This window comes from Enoplosus armatus, chromosome 18 (genome assembly GCF_043641665.1).
Source record: "Enoplosus armatus isolate fEnoArm2 chromosome 18, fEnoArm2.hap1, whole genome shotgun sequence".
Lineage (NCBI taxonomy): Eukaryota > Metazoa > Chordata > Actinopteri > Centrarchiformes > Enoplosidae > Enoplosus > Enoplosus armatus.
The window spans coordinates 9,331,158-9,357,425 of NC_092197.1; the positions used below are offsets into that span (position 1 = coordinate 9,331,158).

Consider the following 26,268-nt stretch of genomic DNA (forward strand, 5'->3'; position numbering starts at 1 on the left):
CCCGCACACACACACACACACACACATAGAAATGCCACAGTATGTATAAACACCAAAAACACACACACGTGGGGACCTTACACAAACCGTATCCAATTAACACTCTGAAACAAATCTGCATAGTTTGGTGGGCAAAACCAAAAAGATAGTCGTTTACAGCATCCATGTTGTTTTAAGAGGCAGCATGTCTTAGTGTGTGTGTGTGTGTGTGTGTGTGTGTGTGTATGTATGTATGTGTGGTAGTGTGTATGTTGATGGGAGTCTGATAGAAAAGTCCTGGTGACTTGGGCCATGCATCAAAGGGCTGCGGAGAAGCCGCACGGCATCTGGGAGCAATAACGCTGCTTCTAACCCTTCATTACCACAAAGACTGGGCCCTGGGTGGCAGCCAACGGCAATTTTCACAACCCTCCTCCTCACCTCCCTCCGTTTTTCTTTCCCTCCATTCTTCTACCATTCCCCAATTGAGTTCTGTCTTAAAAAAAAAAAAATTAAACACAGAGAGTATTTCTGTGAATCTTACACGATGGGGATGGGGATAGACATAAAAAGGATGGGACTTGTGGAAAAGCTTGTTTAGAGGTCAGCCCAGTTAAATTAATTTGTAAAAAGCTTTTGGCAAATAGGTTTGCTACAAAATGCCTCATAGAAAATCATTATTCTAAACATTTTGCCAGAATAAAACTGGCAAAAGTAAAAAAAAAAAAGACAGATATTACTGAGTCTACATATAATCACAAATCCCACTAACGCAAGCAAATTCTGTGTTTGGCCTATGAGTAATATGTCTTTGAGAAACAGCATCTGAAGAAACTTAATTTGACTTAATGCCGTTTGGGCCTTATTTAAAGTAAGGCCACATGTTGCCAACATTTAAATCAGGAACAGCAAACAATTTCGCTGAGAGAGTTACGATTGGGAACAGCTAGATTGGAGCTATTCTGGGACAATGTGTAAAAACACACAGCTGTTGATGACTCATCGAGCTACAAGGCTGCAAGGTTGCAATAATGCTCATTACAAACCACCTTGGGCAGCCTGCCAGTGTCCGCACTCTCTGATACTTCATATATCATGGAAAGTGCTACTTGATAACAGTGCAGACACAAAGGTTTTTCTAGCTCATCTGTCAGCTGCAGACAAATGTTTCAGGAAAACAAATCTAATCTGAAATGTGCAGTTTTCAAAAGGACAAGAAATTCTCACATTTTCTTACAAAAAGATCTTGTATGACATGTTTGGTTTGGCTGGTGGAACTTGCTTTTCATTGCGTAGTCTTTTTTTTTCTTCCCCCAAATGTTTAATCTCAGCTGACTCAAAAAAAAGTGTCAGCCTTTGTGCTCTGCTTCGCTCTTCCTGTGGGAACGAGCACAAACACAAATAAACGTCTTGGTGGAGAAGGGAAACGTGGTGTCCACATGACAATGACACATTCAGTCAGCGGTCCGGTTCGAACGCAGGTCTGACAGGTCAGTGATAACTTCCTGTTTGGCAGCTAATTGCCAAGCAGTTAATTATCTGCTCTGCGTTTACTTCTGCAGAAGGTCAGTGTAACAACCTAGGGGCTAGCTGGGACATGTGATCAATCACTGGTGACCACCAAAGAGTAAAAGAAGAGGGGAGGGCGCACCTCAGCCCGCCAACCACATAAACACGTGGAAATCCCCACAAGTCCAGGGTTGGTGTTTGATGGAGGGCAAAAGCTCTGTTCAACCTGTGTGTTTAGTGTCATATTTGGCACAAAGCTCTCAGCTTCCTCAGCTTTCCTGCTACATGCTGCCATGAAACCCGAGGAATATTGCAAAGTTCCCCCATAAGATGTGAACTCACAATTGTGAATCGATATATTCATATTCACGTGTGAGCGCGTGAAAGCCTGCAAATAGTCTCTTCGCTTTTTACATTGTGAAACAAAATATTATTGGATGTAACAGCGGGTGCAAAAAAAAAGGGGGGGGGGGGGTGAACTGAAACATTCACATCTGAGGTAAACGTGATGTCAGAATACACTGAGGTAAAACGTTCACATGTGTAAACCAACATGAGTCAAAAATTAAACATGCTTTGATGTCACACATGGGGTTTCATGTGCAACAGTTTCACGACGAGTCCTTACATGTATTTGTGGCATTTACTGTAATAGATGCAAAATTAGGGGAAAACAAGGGAGGCCTAATCCAAACCCTGATCCTGTTTTACTGACACATCACAGTCATTTCATCATCAGAGCTGCATGATCCAAATACAGTGAGACCTACATTAACTGCTCGAGTACTTTTTATAGTAAAATTAACTGCCAGAATATAAAATTTGCACTTCTAAATCAAACTTGTTCTGCATACTACACAGAGGGTGTGTTTGGACTGAGTGTATTTTTATGACATGATTGAGCCAATGGAGGACAGATCCAAGTATGGAGAGGGTTTTCTTTTTTTCTTTTTTTAACTTTTACTCATTTACAGTAAATCCAGTCTTGTAAAATGTGATATTTATGAACATAAAAATCTCTCACTTATGTCAAGGTTAAAGATTCAATTGTATCTCATTCATGGAATCATGGAAACGTGTCATTAAGACAGAACATGATGTATAACAAAATAGCCATAAATATAGTTACATGCAACATGAGAATATATTCTTGAAAAACATATTAAAGTTCATGCCATGTATTATTAAACACATGCAGTAATCTTTAAATGTCTGATAAAGCCTCCTTCAAAGGAGGCAGTGAGTCTGCAGAGTCTCACATACACATGTCAAAATTACAAACTATACACACACACACACACACACACACACATGCAAAGTGTATACAACATGCCAAAAGACATTAAGTGTGGTTTCTTTTTATCTGTCCCGTGGCTGTTTGAGTCTATCCCAGGCTTTGTTTCTCTAATGATTTTTGTATTGACATTATGATCTGGATATGGAAGGAACAATCAGGGAAAAAATAATAATTTACAGAAAGAAAAACACATATTACTCATTTATCTCATCAGTCAGGCAGGATAAACTTTGAATTATCCACAAACCACCCCGTACACCTCCCTCTGACATGCTGCGGTCGTCACTCGTCTCTTGTTTCTCTTTTACAACCTGTAACCCTCGTTTCTAATGTTGTCTGTGTCAGCGAGACACAGCCATTTATTCATTACTGGTTTTGGTATCATTAACATTTTTCCATCATTACAGTTTTCCATCTTTCAGTTTTCCTCTAAACGTTCTCACATCTTTACTGTGCTCACTTTCATTAGTCGATTTCACATAAGTAGTGAAAAACTACACTTTGATAGCTACTATAGTAAAATGCTGCTTACACATTGATGAGTCAGTATTAACAACCTAGTTTTAGTCACGGGCCTTTTTTCTGCAGAACGAGTACTTTTGATCCTTTAAGTACATTTTGCTGATAATACTTCTGTACTTTTGATCCTTTAAGTACATTTTGCTGATAATACTTCTGCACTTTTCCTTAAGTAGGATGGAGATGGATCTGAATACTTCTCCCACCACCACCGTTTGACCACACCACTACCTTTTTGGATAATATCTAAAATATGTTGGACAGTTTCTTGGTTTTTCAGTTCAACAAAGAAAAACTAATGACATGATATTATGAGGGAGGAAGAAAATAAAAACCAAGCTATTATGTGGTTCATGTTATCCAACAAGAATAATGGCGATCTGACACACTATCTCTAGTTTGGAAACTATCTGTGAGCTTTCACTGACTGATGTATACATGGGGATCACATTTTTGGGCTTCTTTGACGAGTTTGGCTAACATGTTACACACAAAGCTACAGTATGCTGTTCACACGCTTAGCCTCGCCACACTGATGCAAACACTTACAAGATACAATTACACCCACATAAACTGACAGAGTTGTTCGCGTTACGCAATATCAAAATACAAAGACAGGATAAACAAAGTCAGAAACTTGAGGTTTTTCATGACAATATTAGCCAGCATTATTTCATGACATGGATTACACTGTGTGTGTGTGTGTGTGTGTTTGTGTGCGTGTGTGTGTGCGTGTGTGTGTGTGTGTGTGTGTGTGTGCATACTTTCTCAGTATTTCTTTACTGACTAAGAGTTTGTAAAGGAAGCTGCCTGCCTGGTCATCCAAACAGTGGAAACAATGTTGGTGCGACCGCAGCGCTGCCCCCCACACCCACCCATTAAAATTCACTCCTTCCAAATCCCTACGCCCGAAACTGAACTGCAGCAATAATGAGGACGGATTTCTGTCACTCTCCCTTCTGGCTTGTTTCTCAGCTACATTTCTCTTGAAGCTCCATTTTCCTCCCTCACTTTCCCTCCACATCCCTCCATCTCTGCCGGTACTGCTGACTCGTCTCTCCTGGGATTGTGCCTGCTTTGATTTGGAGCTCAGGTCGGAGCTCAGAAACCATAGCTAAAACAAACACACGGCCTTGGCCACCTCTGCACACACACACACACACACACACACACACACACACACACACACACACACCTGGAAACGCTAGCAGTGATTACTCCTGTCTGCCAGAGGTAAGAATGAAACCTAAATGTGTGTGTGTGTGTGTGTGTGTGTGTGTGTGTGTGTGCAACGAAGAAAGTGAAGGAGGCAAACTTTAACTACTTATGTTGCAACTGTGAATCATACGGACTTTTCCTCCTTGTCTACACACACACACACACACACACACACACACACACACACACACACATACACACATACAACCTCTTTCGCTCTGGTTCTGATTTACCAGTAGTATGTCACCCTTCACCAGCACCCCCCGCCCCCCTCCATGTGTGTGTGTGTGTGTGTGTGTGTGTGTGTGTTGGGAAGGCTGCAGAGCTGCATAAAGGGCTCTTTATTCGAGTCGGACAGGGAGAGGAAATCAGCTTTAGAAGTAAAAACAGAGGGAGCAAGAGAGAGATGGAGACCACAGGGCTGCACATCTGGAGTTATTACAAGGCTTCCTCCTGCTTGCCAAGAAAACGCCGACATTCCTGCCCTTGCTACAAAGACCATGGAGCCTCCACTCTCCTCTAGCCCCACTCCTACACACACATCCATCACTCAAAAACCACATATACATTCACATGTGCCATAAGTGGAGATGTGCACATACGGCAGATAGAAGGTAAAGAACATGCAGACACTTTACGAAACACATATATATGCCTCCATGTGAGCGCACAAACGCAGACATCCTCCCATCTGCCCACATACGCTTCCACTAAAAAGTTCCCTCCCTCTGCAGCCAATCCTTCACTGCCTTTCCAAACTTTACAACACACACGCCAAATGAATGCGTCTCACTTCCTGTTCACCTTTGACCTTCCACTTTCTCCCCAAAAGCCAGAGAAGAAAGAAAGAAGGGGGGGGGGGCAGACAGAGGGAGGGGAGAGAGGAAGAAGAGAGGAAAGGAAAAATGGGGGGCCGGCGAGCTCCTCCTCCTTCTCTCTCCATATCTCCTCTCTCTCTCGTTCCTTTTTCTCCTTCTGTCTCTCGAAGGGGAAACTTGATGGCCAGTCCTTTGCCACGTCGAGCCTCCAGCCGGTCCACCTTGCTTGCCACCAGGGTGGCTTTTTTGCTCCGGGGAAGCTTCGGTAGACGAATCCAAACGACGCAGAAGTAGAGTTTGAACGCCATCAGCCTGATTTTGCCTCAACAGAGCGGCAGTGTTGAATGGAATGATGTCAGGAGATGAAATTGGGGCTAACCAGTCGAGAAGGAGACACAACAAATATCAGCCAAGAGGAAGAGTCATCGCTCAAGACAGCAAGATGCGTAGAAGAGAAGAGAGACTGTCGAGGCGCAGGTATTCCCTCCACAAGGAGAAATTTCTTTCCGTTTGGCCTGTGTCAAGAAGACCAGAGGTTACGTATTCCGGTGTTTTAGTGGGAGGTGTTGGGTCAGACTTCTTATCTCAGCTGACCGCAACTATTCACTGATAAGTTTCTAACCAAGAGAGATAAAGAGCACTTGGAGACCAAAGAGCTGGCTTTTAATGACGGCTTCAACTTACCAGTTTTTTAAGCTGTTTAACGTCTCGTGAAAAATATCCTGGTTTTCATTTGTTTATTGTTGGCCTGAGGGCCAGCGGGGGCAAACCAAGTTTAGGTTGTGCAAATTGGGGTATGACAATTTGTGTGTGTTTAAACATCTGTGCTCGTCTTGATCTTTCTTTGTGTGTCGTCTGCTTTAATCCATTTTCAACAAACAGACCTAGAAAGGGCTGAACCAAGAAAATGGCGCTTAGTTTTTAGCATTTTATCGCAACAAAATAATTCTCGTGTTGGAAAAAAAATGAATGAATGATTGAAAATTCAACCGATATCACCAGAATTCACTGAAGATTTATTAAATGGTTTTATTACTCAACAACAAATATCCAAAATTCATTTCTGCATCTGCGTTTCTCCTCCACAGCTCTGTCTGGAATGCTGCTCCTCACAGCGGGAAACAGGAGGGAATGTCGTTGATTCTGCCAATCAGTGGCTATCACATCTGTTTAACCTCTCCTACTCCTCCTCCTCCTCCTCCTCCACCTCCCTGCCGGCCCCTTCATCCATCCCTCACATGCTGTTTCTCCTCCAGCCCGCACAATCAGCCTGATCAGCACTTTGTAGCAGTCAGACTATGAGAGCCGAAGGAGCTGGACTCAAGAGTCTGATACTGGGATCACGGTGAGTACAGTTTAGAGTGTGTGTGTGAATGAATCTGACAGCATCAGTCAAACCTTCTCCAGAGCATCCTTCAGCCGCCCAGCCCGCCTGCCCAGTGTTCAGACTACCTGTTCAGGAAGTAGTGGTTGTACAGTAGTCTGCACATTGGTTAGGCTGGCCGGGGAAGCACGGGACGACTCACGCCGTCCAAAAGAGGGACAAGAAAGAGCTCCACAGGGCATCCAGCAGGCACGAGCACATCCGGCTGTGGGAACACCCAGCACCGCCCCTCATCCATCTGGATAAGCCCGGGCACAAGCCTAAATAAAGCACCCAAAGGCTCCACCACAGAGGCCTGGCCCTCGCCTGTCCTGGACTTATGAGTGACGGATACATAAGTCCAACACGTTTTGCTGTGTATAGTTTTTTGCATTGTTTGATTTGTCATTGAGCCAAGAGTGAAATCTGATGAAGATAAATCTGTAAAAAAAATAGTTTGAAATAGTTGAAATAAAGATGCTCGGATATCTACTTGACATTGTTTCTACTTTTCTTTTCTCAAGCTACACATTGATTAAACAAATACCAATCCACAAAATGGGGACTCACAGTCATATAAATATAAATATAAGTGAGGGTTGCATGACATTCCCAACATGTTGTTTATTTTTCTACAAAGCCGAATGATCTAACTGAGAACCGAAGCCGGAAAAAGTTCAACCACCAGAGGGAAAAAAATGAACACTTACCCAAAAAGATAACTAAAACACGCAGTAAACCCCCAGCATCGCTCTGCACTCATGACCAAAATGTACAATTACGTCTCTGCCTTCCCTGCATCAACTGGTGGCCGCTTTACCTCAAATGACCACGTAATGTGCGGAGAGGCAGGAAGCCACTATACAAAAATGTTGAAAGAGCAGCCACTCTGTCATTGTCTATTCGCCATTTTTACCTCTCTTTGTATAACTCTCCCAAAAAAAGACAGAAAATTGTTTGCGGCTTCAGTGTTTGTGGGTGACGTCATGTGAAACGTTACAAGTTTAGCTTAGACCCCCCCCTGCCTGGTTTTCCATTATGTTTTCTACCTCTTTCTCAACCAGGGGCCGCCTGTCTTTGATAAAGCGAAGCCACAGCGTACCAGTCTGAACTCCCTCTCCCTCTCAAGTACACAAAAGCAAAGTAGAGGGCAGAAACATTCACACGGTGTCCCATCACAGAGCATCGTCTGCAGGAATGAAAACCGCAAACCAACCTGTTTCCATTTAGAGCCCTGCCACCATGTCACAGCCCCAGGAACATGCGCACACACACACACGTACACAGCAAAAAGGCACACACACACACACACACACACACACACGCACGCACACACACACACACCGTATAGCAGGCATGTTTCTGGTGAATGCGTTGAAATCAGCAGTCTGCTGTTTCCCCCCAGGATGTTTACAGCTGGGATCACCAGGCGAGTCTGGCTTTCTGGCAGCTTTACAGCAGGAGCAGGGAAACCCGGGCAGACGCACACACACACACACACACACACACACACACACTTCACACACAGAGCCAAAAGGGGCACCCAAAGAAAATACGTCCTGCAGCCAGTAAAGCACAGCAAAGTAATATCTCCAACTTATCTATCTGTGTGTGTCTCTGTGTGACAAAGTGAAAATGTTCATGTGTAAATGTATGCATTTGATTATAAGGATATATGAGTATCACATGTGCTGGCAGTCTATAAAAATCACAGTCGTGTGGGTCTGTTTTTATGTACATTTTTGTTTTCTTTTTAAACTATTTTCTCCATTCACATCTCCCTCCCTCTCTCGCTGCTTTGGGAAGCTTTAAGCTACAGAGCAGCCTGATTCAAAGAATTGGCATGTCCTGTGGTAATACAGACCAGAAGGTTTCTAGGCGCACACACACACACACACACACACACACACACACACACACACACACACACACACACACACACACACACACACACAAGCACGCTAACCAAAACATCCTGGCACCACTAGTTGGGTTGAAAGTTATTATTAGTGTCTGGGGGTGGTGTGTGCATGTGTGTTTCTATGAGTGAGTGTGTGTGTGAGTTACCAGGCTGCGGCAAGGGTTTTCCCCATGACGAGAGGCAGTCAATAAAACGACTCTGCGCTGTTTTGTGAGTTGGTGTAAAGAAACATGTGAATGTGTCTGTATGTAAATTTAAAACTGCACAAAAAGATGCACAAAAAATCAACAGTTTTGCTAAATAGGCGGTGATACCTTTTTTTTTTTTTTTTAAATCTAAACATAAAACTGTTTCCAACTTTTTATCAACTGTGTGTATTTTGGCAAGTATCCACCCAGGTGCACGTGTGAGTACAAGCCCTCATGAGTCCTCTAACCTCTAGCGTATGTGTGTGTGTGTGTGTGTGTGTGTGTGTGTGTGTGTGTGTGCGCTTGTGTGACTGGACTATGTAAAAATGTTCAGCTTGGATAGAAAACAAAATGGAAAGTTACTCTTTTTTTCTTGTTTAATCATTAGCAGTGCTGCAGTGCCCTTCAGCCTTGGTGCTGAGCTTTAACACCAGCTCTGTGTGTTGGTTTTGGGTCTCCCCGCACTCTTGCAGCTCCATGTTCGAATAAATATACAGTACAAGAAGTGAAGGGAAAGACGGAGGGAGGGGACAGAGGAGAAGGAGAGGGTGATGAGGAAAGATTGAGGCAGAAAGAGAATGGAGAGACGGACAGACAGATGAGGGGAGGGGAGGATGAGGAAGAGTTTCCTCTGCTTTAGGGATAAACCTTTGTGGATGTAAAAGGGAGCGATGGGAAATGAGGGGAGGAAAAAGCCCTTTCTCCTCTTTCTCCTCCTCCCTGTCTCCCCTCTCTATGCCCCCACCCCCGCCTCCTCTCCCACTTTCCCTCCCTTCACATGGTCCTTGTTACTCCTGCTGCTAAGCAGCTAACAGGAGACACTCCTGCCTCCTCCCCTCTCCTCCCCTACAATCCAGTCCCTCTCTTGCTCTGTGCCCCTTCTTTGAAATGAAGTACGTTTATTGGAAGCAGCTTGTGTGTGTGTGTGTGTGTGTGTGTGTGTGTGTGTGTGTGTAATTGGGAACAGGGCAGGGCAGGGGGCTCTGGTATGCACATGTGTGTGCCAGCTTCGGTGTCTGACATGCTGGGGGGTCCTGAGTCTTTGTAAAGGGCCTTCTCCATGCTACACACACACACACACACACACACACACACACACACACACACACACTCACACACACTTATGTCAGCGAGCAGAGCTGCTGTGGCTAAGGCCTGGAGACAGTGAGACTGTGGCTAGCTCCTAATAGTTCTGCAAAGCATCATGGGACACCGCTTTGACCAGTCGGTCCAGTAACAAAGCATGTCGGGTCAAATCATCTCAGCGAGCAGAGGACCAACCGTCACTTTTGCCAGTGGGATGAGCTGGAATGAATTTTGGACCAGAAAGTGGAAAAGAAACTCTGAATCTCACTCACTCAGATCCAACTTAAACAATTCTCCTGGTAATGTAATTTGTTAGAAAAATGCTGTTGTTAAAATGAGACGCATAGTTTTGAGGTGATTAAAATACAGAAGATGCAGTAGAGATTAAGATAGTTGTCACACAGTTTTAGTCTAAACAACAGTCAACTTGGCTTAGTGACATTTCAATATGACAAAAATCACTGGGTTGCTTGCTTGATTGTGAAATCAGCTTTGATTTAGGGTTTTTCTTAATCAATGTGTTTTTGCTACTTCCCACAAAACCCTCAATGCACCAACATTCAAATAGCTCCGAAATTCAGCCTAATTTTGAGTCTACACTAACACTACACCACACTGCGCTACCCGACTACCCTAAACAAAGCACAGTAATGGCCACAGCCACAATCACAGCGTCAGCAACGGCCAAAGCTCTGTCAGCCTATGGCTACAGTCATAATCACAGATAGTCTGTCTCCATCAGCCTCAGCAGCAGCTATATATCATACTACAGCTCAGTCTTTCTCTCTGGATCAAAGGGAATGTAAAAGTTATTGTGAGGTGACAGAAAACGTATTGAGTTGTAACGGAAGAGAATTTCAGAAAAAGAAAATCCCACCATGACCCCTCCGGGGCTCCGTACAAATGCCAAAGATATTGTATATTTGTGATAATTTAGAGACAGTGTTGCTATTACTTAGTTTGTCCAACAGAGAGCAATGACAACAAGTTACTACATACTGTGTACTTTCGTCACAATTCTTTACTCAGCAAATTAAAGGTATCCTTATCAAAAACATTTTTTTATGTTATGTATTCATGTAAAGGAATGAAAAAAAATTTTTTTAAACAGTGAAATATCAATATTGGTGTCAGACTGAAAAATTCTGTATCAGCCAGGCTCTGCTTTACATCCTAATAATCCTGCATAAATACAAAAAAACTTTTTTTAAAGACATTATTTTTAATGACTTTTGACTGTAATTTGCTGCAGTTTAATTAATGCACTGTCACATGATTTTGCCAATTTTTTAACAAAGCAGACAAACATATGTCAGCTGTCAATTTGACGGATGCATTGAAGATTTGACTGGCAGCTCTCTGACTGACGATTCACATCATTAGATTCAAGACATCAAGTCTGCAGCTGACGGGAAATACAGCAAATACAGAAATGTGCAGGTGCAAACTATCTTAATTTTTGTGTGTGAACGGCCTCTCACCTCATCATCTTTATACCAGGACAGGGACTCGGCGGTGAGGACAAACCAGTACTCCTTGGCTCCTCCCTTCATGATGCCGATGTTGTTGATGGTCAGCCAGCCCTTCCTGATCACCTGAGAGACAGACAGACAAAAAGGAAAGTGAATATAAATAATATACAGCAGGCAAGAATCACACACATTTCACAAAGTTAACATTTTATTCGTCAGCCTGTGGATGTAACACATATATGTACCTACACTAACATGTAATGGAGTGCTTCTAGTGAACATAAGAAGCAACTGTCACAAACAACAGCAGGGTGACGCTCACCTACATGACTATAAACACATTCCTCACACTCTTTTTCTCTCTTGTGTTTCATTCTCTCCACCGTACAGAAACTATAGACACATACAGTACATGGTGTGCGTGTTATTTACCTTGAACCGATCGCTAACTCCTCTCTCCGGCTGAATGAGAATGTGGAGAGAACGTTACAAAGCTACGCCAACGCAGGGCATTTAGTAAAGGCCAAATACACAAGGTTGGTCAAGTACCAGCACATCACAGCTGGCTGCTGGGACGGCAGCAATAGGACAGCAAGCAAGGGGGGGCGCAAGGGAAGTAAGGAGGCTACAACAAGACTGGCCCATGTCAAACCTTTTTGAGACCATGCAGTGAAATGCAGGAGCCACTGTTTTACACTGTATGTGCTGAAATGGTGGAGTGATCAAACTTTAGGGGGGCTAAACGGATCAAAATCCAGTTCCCTCTCATTTTCAGCCGCTGTTTCTATGGTATTCTTTCTATTTACGGTATACCTCTTATTGGAAGACACATTACTTGTCCCCACTCTCTAATGTTTAATTTCCTCTCAAGTAGCTTCTAATTTAAATGTAAAAAAAAAAATTTTTTATCTGATGTTTCATTTAATATTAGACTAATAGACGCAATCAAACGTAAGATCAAAACAATGAAAAAGAGTGAGGCCTGCACAATTACTCCAAGTCTGTGTGTGCAGGCGCACCTCGGATAAGGAAAAACAAACAACAACCTTATATTAAATTATTAAATTAAATAATTAAATAACTACATGTGAATACATACATTCCCCTGTCATTCTGCACATGTACTTGGTGTCTTTAGAGAGTTTCAGATCTAGACTAGACAATAAAGTTCTGTGAAATCTTGGCTGTCTATCATCACAGACCCACCGGTGATCCAGCAGGATTTGAGAGATTAAATAAGGAGCAAAGTATCTAAGTCCATAAATGTGGGTCCCACAGTTTTCAGTATGGAGGTCAGGAGCGTGTCAAATCAGGAGGACAGAAGCTGTGGGGCCAACTACATCCATCTGTAAACAGGAAGTGAAGATCACCACTTTGTTTACAATGTGCCCCTAACCTTTGACCACCCAACCTGGGTGGTTGTTATGACAACTGACAACTAAGGAGGTGACATATGTCTGGCTTACTGCAGGTCTTCATTTCCCCATTTCCCCTGGCCTTTCTGCTACTGTGGATGAATTGGGGAGAGGCAGGAAATAAAAGAGGGAGACAGAGGGAAGACGTCTAGTGACGTGTAGATAAAAATGTTTAATAATTGTCTTCAACAGAAAAAAATCTCCTTTTCTCTCTTTTTGATTTCTCTCTTGGTCTTCACTCTCCTTCTCTGAGTGAGTGACGTTCTCTTTATCTAGTTCAAACTACTGCTGGAGGGCGTCTCTTCGCTGCCAAAGCAATGCCTCAGTGTTGGAGTCACAACGAGCATTTCCAAACCGAGCCTTTCAGCAAGACTGAAAGATGCCACGTAGCATTTTACTTATCTTAGCATTTGTCATCCTGTAGTTTAAGTGTGTGTGTATAAGTGTAAGTGTGTGTGCCTGCAGGGAGAACACAGCTGAAAAAGACAGAAAAGGGAAGCAGCCAAGCATCCCCCCTCACAGCCACCTGCCCATCTGCTTAGTATGAAGCTTATTTTCATACACACACACTCATACACACACTCATGAATCCACCATCAATTATAACCCATCACACATAAAAGACATACAAGTTTAAACATATATAGATACATGTATCCTGACATATGCAGAGCGTAGAAACAAGCACATACATATGAAAGCCTACCTGCAGACATGCACACACTCACACTTCAAACACACACACACACACACACACACACTACTCACCATGATCTCATCCTGAGGCAGAAGAGCCACAGAGAGGAAGACAACACAGCAGAAAGAGAAACGAGACACAGCAAGAAGAGGAATCACTCAGAGGAAACCAAAAAAACCAAGAGCTGAAGAGAAGATCTACATGCTTTCAGAAGGGAAAAAGAAAAATACAAATCATGCAAAATCTGTTTATTTTACACCTTCAGTGTGCAGCCATTGATCTGATATCGTGACATGTCAACAGCAGCCACTTACTGTAGGTTTTGTATATCTTTCTGTTATTTAGCACACATCTAAAAAGTGTTTGTGATGATTTGTTTTTACTCCAGATCCACATTAAAGTGCACATCCTGGAATTGTTGTGACCATTTAACATTTTTAGCATTTTTCACATGAACCACTGCACTCACTCAAATGACAAAATCAGTCACATGTATTGTCTATTACTTTGTGTATTTTGATGCAGTCGGAGATCCAGATGGAGATTTAAAATTTCTGTTATTCAATTAAACAGATTTTGAGGATTGTGTAAGCCTGGCAGAGATATTTGAGTGCTTTCTATTTGATATTAATATTATGATTGTCGTTGTTAAGGCCATAAGCTGTGGGGACTCGATAAAACGGAGGTCTGATATTTTGCAACGGACCTCAGTTTGTGACCATGTCACCATGAATTTCACCAGAAGAACAAGTTGTTTCAAGATTCGACAACTGTTGTCCATTAGTGTGTACAAGAGCTGTATAGGGCTGTATAGTGTAGGATATGGATTGTTGCCCAGGGTAACAAGATACTGTATAGCTGAGCGCTAACAGAATAAAGCCTTAGGGAAACACTGTATGAAGTTCAGATGTCATGTTGCTGGCCAACAGACGAAACACACTGGATGAGTTTAGTCTGGAATCATGTTCCTGTAGCTTAAAGTGCTACAACCTGTACAATAAAAGTGATGTGTACACTGGACATGACAGTATGATTAGTGTGATCAAAGTACCTGGTTGCCAGCTGCCTTCTTCTTGTTCATTTGACTGATCCTCTGCTGAGCGCTGCACAACAAAACACATCAGGAGATACTGTTTTGTTTTTTGTCTTAAACTGTACATGAATTTATAAAGCTCTAAAGCACTAAACACTGCAGTTATCACAGATTTATATATTCTATAATGGAGAAAACTCACTTGGCAAATCCAATGAAGTCCTCATGGTTGGTGTTCATGTAGGACAACTCAATTTCTATCAACAGCAACACCTGAACAGAGAAAGAGTTAGCTGTTATCACTCAATTCATAGCTTTCCATCAGAGCATTGTTGTACTGCAATCATTAAAAGCTACTGAAGCAGAAAACTTGGTATAACTTTTATAAGTTTTAAACATTTTTATGTATTCATTCATCTTTCTTTAATTGTTCTGGTGGCATACGTTTGTAGAAAAAGTTGACACACTATGTGGCTAGTGGCTTTACGTCCTACTTTCTAAGCACTCAAAAGATACAGTATACACCAGGAAGAACGTAAGTATGTAAAAATGAATTAAACAATATTAAGTTTGTTATTCTATAGAAACAAAACTCCCTCTGCACCACCATAAACCACTCATCTTTCTTACTGAGCGTGTTGGTTGTTTGTTTTTTGTGTTACCTGTCCCTTAGTACGGCTTTCTCGGTCCCTGATGTGCTGGGTGACGATTCTCTCCATCTCCTCTCTCAACATGGGATACTGAGCCAGCTGTGAGTGCAGAACACAGTAGGTAGGTAGCAAAAAAACAACAACAACCAAACACACACATATGCCAACGCATACACACACACACCCTCAAATCTACATACAAGCTGCAGTAAATCACTACATAATCCACAACACACAGTTCCACCAATACCAAAACAAAATACGATCCAGAAACAAAATCACAACAGGTTATGGTTTTAGGAGTTTATCCCAGACTCAGCTCTAGTCTCTGCACACCCTGACCAGAGGGTGGATTTGAGTTAAGAGGAGATTTTATGTGCAAAATGTCTATTTGTTGCCAATATGGAACAAATGCAGAAGAATAGTCCAAAGTCTGTGATATTACCACACAAACACAGAGTAAACAATGTTCCTGGCAGAAAAAGCTTTATTTTCCCCAGCACACTGTGGGTCTTTTTCCATGAGCTCATTGCAAACCCACGAACGCAGACATTGGTGGGCCTCCAATGTGACACAAACACATTTGGAGAAGTGTGAGGAAAGAAAGAAAAATCAAAACCCAAATCAGAGCGCAAGAATGAAAAATATAATGCTGTTTTTTTTCTTGCAAGTTACAATGCATCTTTCATGTCTGTCAGATGGTTTGGGGAGTGAGTTGATATCAATAGACCTCTTCGTGATTTACCGCTTCCTGGGTTTGGTCCAAATACAAAGCAGAGAACATCCATGAAGAACAGATGCTTTATAATAATGGGACACGCTGTTAAGATGAATGTCAGTCTAATTACTGACATTATAACTAGTATTGTCAACATGTAAGTGTTTCTCACATTGTTCTTTGCTGGCGATACCGTAAATTGGAACGGAATCAAATAGCAATTGTCCAATCATAGCTTAGCAACCGTAACTAGGCACAGCAGGTGTCGAAATAGTGTGCATGGGGCTGTAGTAAGAGCAATAACTCTCTATGTAAAGAGTTTGGAGGGTTGGGTCTCTTTTAATTCGCCTTTCCAAAACCACAAACACAAGAGCAGAAGTGTAGAGAATGATTTAAACAGCATACTCATGGAGCATTAGATAGCTAGCTACAACGACAGTTGCCAAAAACAGCTGACAGAAACAATGGTTGTAAGCTAGAAACAAGAAGCTTTTGTTTGCTTCTATATGAAATTGAAGACCCATTTTTGAAAAAAATGACCATAGATTTTGAGTCGCAAATCTGCCACCAAAGGGTCGATTGTGTCAATTTACAATTAACATAAAGTTCAAATTGATGTTATTTTTGGTATTTGCAACTAGCAAAGCGTGTGGTATACACTTGTGCTTGTTATATTCTTATACTCTATTAGGAACCGTTACGTGCAAGGTATTTGAGCTCTGTATGTGTTCAGTTTTCTATATGTTATTGTCTATATCACATCAGAAAAGCTCAAACACACTGTGTAAAAACAACTCCAAATCTCTTTTTTTGTAAGAGCATTACAGCATCTGGTTAGTTTAACCTGTTGAGAGTATAGTGAAATCACTCTTGTATTTTAAGAAATGTGTGAAGTTTTCAACTTGGTAAGCGTAGACGGCTGCTATAATTAACAATGTCAGCACTGTCCCATTATCAATACAGTTAACTTTATGGTTTTCACTCAAATGCTAGAAAACTGTGAAAACCATGAAAGCAAAACATTTACAAACAAAACCAATAAACAATCAATGTCAAAGCAACTGAAAGCAACATAATATGTGCTATTGGAAAGATGCATTGTAACTTGTAACCAGATTAAGGCTGCCAAAATCTGATGAAGCGTTCAGTGTCTTTAAAAACTAACACAAAATTGACAGTGGAAAAACAAGGCAGCAAGCAGTGGCACTCAAACTGACTGACATGCAATGCAAAGGAGCAGGGAGGGAGGGATGGGAGAGAGGGTGATGGGGGAAGACTTCGAAACTGACCCCTTTGTGGATTTTCCCAAACACTGTATATTATAATACAGTATCTCTAAATACAGTTTGTCTCTGAAAGTGAAATCAAGATAAAAAAAGTGTGACAGAGAAGAGAAATCCAAAGGAGGTCACGCTGTGTTTTGGTCATTTGCTTTGCGAGGAAGCAGCCGGTTCAAAGGGTTAGAGGACGACAGGATGGAGAGGACGAAAGAGAAATAAAAAGAAAAGTAAAGAGATGCTCGAAGTACGTCAATTAGTCAGTGGGTGGAACTACACAATCAGTCACTCCACTATATTAAACCATACTGACAAAGACAGAGTCATATGATTTTAACTTAAATCAAAGGATTTTTAGACATCATGAGGTCAAATATGAAATAAATTTTAAAAAAAATCTAACATGCAGGTTGAGAAGCAACATTGTTTGTTAAATTGTCAATATAAGGCCAATAATTGACAGAAGACAAATGACAAAGAAAGTTTAATTGAAATATAAAGGTTAAATGGTTACACTAGTAAGATCTGGAGAAAGGATAGACCGATATCTGCTGGCTGCAGTGACATGTTTTTTCAGGAAAGATGTAACATCTACTCTGAATATGTAACCAACAGTAGCTTCTAATCATGCTATTTTTTCCACAAATGTTTAATGTGGGTATTTATTCTGAGTCAGTTTACATAAATTGATTGATTTTAGTCTGTACAATGAATTTAAATTAATTGTAACTTGTCCAATACTGGTTTATGAAAAAATAATGTACTTTCTGTTTAGTGCTAATTAGCAATTATTAGCATGCTAACACGCTAAACTAGGATGGTGCAACATTTAATTATACATGCTAAAAGTCAATGTGAGCACGTTAGCATGCTGACATTAGCATTAAGCTCGAAGCACCACTGTGCAGTACAGCCTCAGAGCTGCTAGCTTGGCTGCAGATTCTTGTTTTAGTATCTGTGAGGGATATATAAAGGCAAAAAATCCTAATTACGTTGTTAATTGTGTTAAATTTGGTGAATAAAGTATTCTCAAAAACAACAAAAATGTCAACATTTATGGTTTATAGTTTTTAGGTGCAGTCTCTTCACCGAACATTTGCTTAAGATTTTGCGTCAGCACTGTTTTTAAAAGTGCTGGTCATAAAGAGTAAACCTCAAAAACCACAAATGACATGGTTATTTACATTAGATTTGGCTCTATATGCAAACAATCAATTGTCTGGTCTGGGATTCTTACAAATTTTTGATGATAGTTTACATTTAGATAAACATCTTTTGGCACTTTTTAAAACACTATATAAGAATACTATGAGGAAGCAGTTAATGTCTGTTTCTTTCGCTCATACATCCTGATATCCGTGCTTAAGGAAATAAATGCCCAGCCATCGGTCTACCCCTACCTGTGTGATTAACAGAGATAGTGAAAGTGGTTTGCTTCTCTTTGGCATTTTACCTTTTGACTACACTTTCGTATGGTGGAGGTGAGTTCGCTTACTACCATATCTATACACTTCAGTGTGGGCTCCTTCAGCTTTTGGATCTGCTTTTTCACTATGGCCTCAAAGGCCAGGTCAGGGGTGAACAGCCCCGTCCTGTAGGGATAGGCAGGCGGCACGGGAAAGAGGAGTAAAAACCAAAGAAAGAAGACAAAAAAAGATAGAGAGAGAGAGGAGAAGTGAAAACACCAAATGAAGAATTGTAAAGAGACGTAAAGGAACATTCAGATGGAGAGAAGTGATAAAGTGAAGGCGTGAGACAAATAAAAACAAAAGGAGTGAAAACAGATGGCGAGGGAAAAGGACAGAACACAGACGAGGAAGGTAAAAATTGGAGATGGAATAGAAGAAACAACAGATTGAAGATAAAAAAGACAATGAGGTGTGGAGGTGGGGGTGGGGGTGGTGGGTAAACAGCACAGAAGGAAGAAAATGCAAGTGAGACATTTGGTTTCCCCTGAAGCCATCCTAAAACAGGACAGTGCTGGAGTCTCTCTCTATCAATAAAGAACAAACAGAGAGGAAAAGACAAGAGAAAGAGGAAGAAATAGAGAGAGGTCCCAGTCTGCACAACTACACCAGCCAAAAACTCCAAGCGACCCACCGCTAGACCGCAGCTGTGCACCCCGCCGTTCAGCCAAAACGTCCCTCCGGGTGTTGACCCTTTCTCCACCCAGCCCTCCTTTTCTCCTGACTTCCAGCGGGAGCGTAATCATAACATTTATTAGCCCAAGGCCTCCAGGTTGTTGCAGTCCAACCGCTGTTAAAATTGTTTGGTCACAGTGGATCAATTTGGATATAGACTACTGCTCTTTCTTTTGGCCACACTCACAAGCCTCTGTAGTTGAGAGTGTGGCCCCAGAGGCCCGTTGAAGAGCAATCGGCATGGCTCCCGTCTGCTGCAGGTGCACAGCTACAGTCTCACACACAAGAAAGTCTGGATGCTGAGGTCATCCAATATGGCTGCCAGGTATTCTGAATGATTGATAAATGATTTTCTAAACATGTGTATGCCTTTGCATGCAAGCAAAGGTGGAATGCGTATCTTACTCAAGGTTGAATAACAGTTAAATAAAGCTTACACAGAGACTTCCTCAAGAGACAGAGGAGGTTCAAGGAAAATCTAAGCCGTGTCCCTATACCACACTAAATACCAACTCTCAGTTGTGCACACAACATATTACTACATATATGGTCAAACAAGATAACAACTTGTACAAACAAGATAATAACATGTATAATAATGACAAATATAATAATGACATGTATCACAAGATACATGTGAGGACAAGATAATATCTTGTGAGAAGAAGATAATAACAAGATAAAAACATTTAGCTTTTTCCTTGTTTAAATTGTAGCTTTCAAAAGTACTGGCTAAGTTGCATAATTTCCCGTTAGTCCAAAACAGTAAAGCCCACTGACTTCTTGTTTACTTAGTACAAAAACAGTATACTACGACAGTTAGTACATAGTACATACTGTTAGTACGTTGTGTGGAATTGGGACACAGCATAAAATGATCCTCCTCACTGTGCCAAACCAGCCAAACTGAGGCACAAGATCTTGAAAAACATACTCAATTCAAGTAAAAGAATACTGGTAATTAGACATATTGTCAGAAACTAACATGAAAAGTCAAAGCCTTTTAATTAAAGTCATAAACTCAAGAGACTGCTCTGACATTTCATCTTTTACAGGCAACCATTTTTGATGACTGCTCAGCCTCCACACTGGTTTTCTTCAGTACGGCTTTCTACCACGGCCGGCCTGTCCAGCCAAACCTGTCCGAGTGGTACAGCAGGCAGGCAGGCAGGTACACCGCAGCCCACCCTGCCTCTCCAGGTGTCCCCTCGCTGTCCAAAAAACAACGAGGGCTGGAGAGAGCCAGGTGGTTACAATAAAAGGGAGTGAACAGCAGAGGGACTGAAAATAAAAGAAAAGTTCTATCCACGTTTGCTGTTATTTTTTTACCTTCTTGGTACACTGCCTAACCGTATTGACTAGCTCAGAAATGACCATGTCCACACATTTGGTGCAAGGCTCTTTAATCTTCCCAATCTGCCTTTTCACAATGGTCTCAAAGGCCATGTCCGGGGTGAAGAGGCCAGTTCTGCCCGACAGAGAGAGAACCAGCCGCAGGGCCAAAAATGTTGAGTGAGGATGTTGGAGAGAAAGACAGAAGGAGGGAGGAGGGAGGAGGGTTGGGTAAAGAGAAGAGTGTTATTTGTAAAGAATTACCCTCCGTTTCTGAGCTTTTCCCACAAATTTTCACACAAATTAGACAGAGAGAGGGAAAGAGAGTGGAGCTATAAAAACATTACAAAGCAGCATGTTCTAGAAAATATTAAGTCATTAATTTCTACATCAAATATCCAGTCATTTGTTAGTGTGTTACGGCAGACTGGTTGGTGCGTTATCCATTTTGAGGACGAACCGGATCTCAGTTGATACAGAAAATTGAATGTATTGAATTTATTTCCCAGAAGGACTACATGTTTTTGGATTCAGGGTTTCATCTGTTAACATCTCTATCTGACAGATCAACGCTGTGGCTTAAAAATGTGAATTATATATTAAAATCTGTTGCACATGTCTGAATATGAATATAGAATTTCACTGCATTTCTTTTTTACTTATATTTGAAAAAGTAACATCCTGCCAATTATCTTGCTGGTATTTCCGATACTGAAATAAGCTAAATAAATCGCAAACCACGAGTAACAAGAACCAACAATATTCTGTCCATCGTGGAAATAAATTAAATACCATTTCTTCGTGCATCCCACACATACTTGTTACCCACAAGCAGATGACCTCCCATAAATCCCACATCTCCTGCTTTTCGCTATATCCTGTTATTATCTGATTTAGCAGACTAAACACCATTTATAATTAATTATGGCAGCAAATATAAATTTAGGTGACGTTTTTGGCCTCATTAGATGACGTGCAGGATTTCACCAACCAGACAAACGACTGACAAGCAGCATGGACGGACATATGAAAAGGCCACAGAAACAAGTATCGCACAACCAGTAGTCACCTATCTGATCCCAGATCGTCTCTGTCTAAGTGTACTGATGCTATTAGTATTCAACAGAGCACTCAATGTAAGTATAGAGGTCTTAGATTAGAGAAGCAAAGTCAGATGCAGCCTGAGAGGTGACTGAGATGGAGAGATAGAGGGAGGTGAAGTAAAGAGGGAGGGAGGGAGGCAGGGATGGAGGGGTGAGTCGGAGGGCGGACGTGCCTGATTCCATGAATGTTCTTGATAGCGTAGCTGATCTCCTTGCGGAGCTCTTTCTCATCAAACTCCATCTGCAAACGAAACAAGGAGAGTTAAGTATACACACTCTCTCTCTCTCTCTCTCTCACAGATTCATAGATTAGTTAAACAAATTCCTCCATTCTTTATTTTCTCCACAGATTTCCAAATACCATGCCAGCTAAATAAATGCCTTTCTTGATTTATCATTTTCTGTAAATTAAGATTTGTATTTTAAGAACACACATCTAGCAATCAGCAGAGACACTGCAAAGTCACTGCACCCTGCCAGGAAATAGTCGAGCATCCAACCCCCCCTGTAAAAACCACAAGTTGTTTTTTTTGCACTTGATTTTTGTACAGGTTTAATATACTGAATCCTACTAAATTAATATACAAAACCTCTGCTTCTAGTCTTTATGCTAAGCTAAGCTAACCATCTCCCTGATCCAGGCTCATATTGAACAGATAGATTTGAGAGTGATATCAATCTTCTCATCTGACTTTCAGCAAGAAAGCAAATAAGCATATTTCCCAAAATGTTAAAATGATATGAAAGCAGAAGAAACATTTATGCTACACAAAATTATATTTATTTTTGCGTTATTTCCTGCGAATTGCTTGATAATTTGAATTCTTCAGGCCTCTAGAAATTATTCAAATAAAACAGGAGAAAAATCTCTCTTTGGCTGACCTGGGTCACAAGCAGACTTCATTTTTAAGGGGCCATAAACTAAAATCACTGTGTTAGAACATATATCATTTACTATTTCTTAACTGTCTCTGCTGCTTTCACTTACTTTACACAAACTTTAATCACACTTTTCCCCCACAGATTTAACTCATTCTGCCTAACATACCGTAACATTAGAAGTAGGATATATAAGCTGATCTACTATATTCCTTCACAATCACTGTTTTTAATTGAAAGTACCTGCATTTCTTTCAGTTTACTGCATTGCCTCACTCTTTCCCACTTTCCTCAAGTTTCAGATTTTCTTCTAAGCATGTATTATAAACATGTAAAACATGATGATTTTTCTGTGTTATGAGTCAAGCTTCTGGTTAGGAAGTAACCTGCTTTGTCCTCTCAGTGGGAAACCGGCATTTTTCTGCGGCTTGAGTCACAGACAAGTTTTATATCCTCAGAGGGAGGGCGAGAGAGGACGGGGGAGAGGGATGGAAGAAAGGAGGGAGAGGAAGGAGGGGAAACATAAGGGCTAACTGAGAGAGAGAGTGAAAAAGGATTGAACATAAAGGGGGTGGTGAGGAAAAAGGCTTAGAGAGACAGATGTTGGGGGAGGTGGATGGGGGGAGGACAGGCTCGAGGTAAAGATGATGCTAAAGGTGAACAGAGAGGATGTGGGGGAGGGATGAAATGTGGATGGATATGATGACAGAGTGAGAGAAGCAGAAGGAAGAAGGTGAGGTGGGGGAAGTGAGAGGGAAGAGACAACAACGGGAGAGGAAACAAGGAATGTTTGGGTCAGAAAAGCCCAGAATCAGAGTCCTGAGGGAGGCCTTCTCTCCCTCTGAGGCTGGGAAAGGAAACCCAGGAGAGAGACGTTTTTTATGATTCCGAGTATTTCCCTCTTTATTTAACCCTCCGCAACAGTTCCTCACACTTTTTACTCACTTCACATTTTCAGTCATTGTGGATCGATTTTTGGCTGTGATATAAACACGCTTTATGTCAAATAAACACTCAAAAATCTCTTTTCTGCAGAGTTAACTGGCTCTAATGCTGCAAATAAATACAAAACAATTCCCACAAGTCTGATAAATGTTCTCTTGGGCATAAATATTTACAGCTATTGAACTGACACGTTTAGGGTTTGGTGGTTGGGCGAGTTCTTTTTTTTTGCAAAACATGTAGAACAATCCTGCCCATTACCTCGTGGAGTTTTAAGTATTTTCACTCCATGTACTACATATCACCATCTTTTTCCTCCATCTATTGTATGCAAGAAGTTTGTAAAAAGTTAAATGTGATATATAAAGTCGCCCTTTATCATAATTCATTTATTTAGCATCTCTTTATTGCAAAATAGAGTTTGCCATAAATCTGGACATTTCTAATTCCATTTCTAATGTGTGCATCAGTGGCGATTGTGGAAATTATTCACCCATTAATATATAAAGGTTTATATTAGATTACACCATCTTAAGTTATTCATGCTCAGTAGTTGAGATATTAGTGGGAGGGTGTCAGTCAAGGGGAGGGTCCAAATAAAATATTGATAAAACTGGGGAGAGTTTTGCTTTATCAAAAAGTGAAGCTTCAGCCCCCATAAATAAAAAATAAAACAAATAAACACAACATGTGGCCCACACACACACCTTGACCAGTTCAAAGGGGAAGCGTTCATGGAAGATGCGATTGATCCTGGCACCACCTGACAGCTCAGCTGTGTCAATCTGGTCCCCAGAGCCCTCTATACACTTCTCAAAGTCCACGGAGAACTGCTGCACCATCCTGCAGGCAGGCAGAGACACAGATATGAATGAATCTATTAGTATGTATCTATCTTCTATTCTATCCTTCAACTGTGTTTACTCACTGCAGCAGAGCCTTGGTCTTGCGAGACGGATCGTCGGGTCTGAAGTTCTTGTACTCGTCCACCTCCTTCTCTATGGAGAGAAGCTGACTCTGCAGCTTGGCCCGCAGACCCGGCAGGGTGTCCCGGATGTGGTTGGTCAGTTGCTGTGCAGGTCAAAGGTCAGAGTTAGATCACTGGGAATACAAGGAATGTTGGAATAAGACCTGGCATTGCTGGATTACAGGACCCATGAATGGACGTACTACAGACACACCTGATTGAGGACTTTCTGGAGGTAGGGAGTGCCCATGCGGTCGGCCAGGTGTCTATACGAAGGGTGGGAGAGAAAGAACTTCCTCTCAGCAGCCATGGCAGCATTGATGTCTTTCTTGCCGTCTATGTCCTTCTGGCTCCTGTTCACCACACCGATGTAACCTGGACACAACAGACAAGAGTCCCACGGACATTTACAATGCAGTCTGAAACGCTGTGATATTTTCATCAAAACCAGATCCAAGTCTTTTTATCACTTTCTGGAATATTTGAGAGCAGACTGGAACACATTAAATGCTTGTGGCCTGACTGGTAATTTGACTGGAAGATAGCATATAGGGTTCTTATTTTCTACATATGAACTGAGTTTGAACAGCCAAACCCAAAATGAACAGCCACTGCAGGACCAAACCGCTGAAAACTATGTTTAATAATGTTTAGCTGAGGAAAACCACATTTTAGGAGACATTGAGATTAAAGAAAGCAATATAGATGAAGGATGAATAGGGGAGGGAAAGGAAGGACGGAGGTATTACATGAATAAATCTCTGTATGTGTGTGTCCAAGTTTTTAAGACAGAAAAGAGAAAAAGAAAAACAGCCAGGAGAGTTCAGGTCACGCGGATCCCATTTCACCTCCAGTTAAGTTTTCTCATGCATCACTCAGTTAAAGGCTGTTTCATGCTCTATAACTAATGCAACTGTGAGCCAGCAGCCTTGTAAATGTGAACATCCACGGCATTAGACAGAGAGAGAGAGACGGGGAGAAAAAGAAGGAAGGAGGGAAAAAACATAGAAAAAACAAAGGACATGGAAAATATTCAAAAGCACATGCCTGGGTTCTAACCAAGTGCAAATGGAAAAGAAAAGCACCACATCAGCACATTGCAATAAAGGGCAGCTCACAAGATACATGCAAGCTCTTTTCCAAGTTTTTCTCTTTGCCCCCTTCCCTGCTTCTCCTTTCCAACTCTTCCTCTCTTCTTTCTGTCTGTCTTTCTTGGTTTCTTACTCAGCACTGTTTTATTACACCCGCCTCCCTCCATCCCTCCATTTTTTTGGTTGTTTTTTCAGTGGTTGGAGCATTGAACATCTTTGAGTGTGACTGCCTTATTACCACAAGAGGGAAACAGTGTGTCATTGCGAGGGCCTTGAAGTAGAGAGTTACTGTAAGTGTGTGTGTGTGTGTGTGTGTGTGTGTGTGTGTGTGTGTGTGTGTGTGTGTGTGCGCGCGCTCACCTCTCCTGAGTGGCAGCAGCTTATTCTCCAGGATGTCCTTAGCATCTGTCCCCTCATCCATCAGGTCCAGCTTGGTGATCACACCGATGGTCCTCATACCTACATGCACACACACAAACACACACACACACACACCATGATGACAGACCAAACCAATCCTGATGGAGCTGAAACCTAAACTGAAAATAATAATTTACACTGTAAATACATGATGTCCACATTGTGTGTTTTATGTTTCTGTCAGTGGTGGAAAATGTATTTAGATCACTTAATTAAGAAAAGGAGCAATATCA

At 41.6% G+C, this 26,268-nt stretch overlaps 1 protein-coding gene across 3 annotated transcripts in view; it reads right to left on the reverse strand.

Moving 5' to 3' along the window:
* The window catches only part of dnm1a (dynamin 1a), a 47,089-nt gene that overhangs the window by 8,110 nt on the left and 12,711 nt on the right, over positions 1-26,268 (reverse strand). For 2 of the 3 annotated variants that reach the window (XM_070924901.1, XM_070924902.1), the window contains exons 5-16: positions 25,976-26,074; positions 24,739-24,899; positions 24,486-24,628; positions 24,265-24,400; positions 21,910-21,977; positions 20,631-20,769; positions 15,178-15,264; positions 14,718-14,788; positions 14,534-14,585; positions 13,554-13,565; positions 11,803-11,832; positions 11,380-11,493 (exon numbers count right to left, since the gene is read on the reverse strand). In XM_070924901.1, coding sequence (XP_070781002.1) covers positions 11,380-11,493; positions 11,803-11,832; positions 13,554-13,565; positions 14,534-14,585; positions 14,718-14,788; positions 15,178-15,264; positions 20,631-20,769; positions 21,910-21,977; positions 24,265-24,400; positions 24,486-24,628; positions 24,739-24,899; positions 25,976-26,074 — 1,112 coding nt within the window. The remainder of the gene's footprint in view (positions 1-11,379; positions 11,494-11,802; positions 11,833-13,553; positions 13,566-14,533; positions 14,586-14,717; positions 14,789-15,177; positions 15,265-20,630; positions 20,770-21,909; positions 21,978-24,264; positions 24,401-24,485; positions 24,629-24,738; positions 24,900-25,975; positions 26,075-26,268) is intronic. The other variant, XM_070924903.1, reaches the window with a different exon arrangement.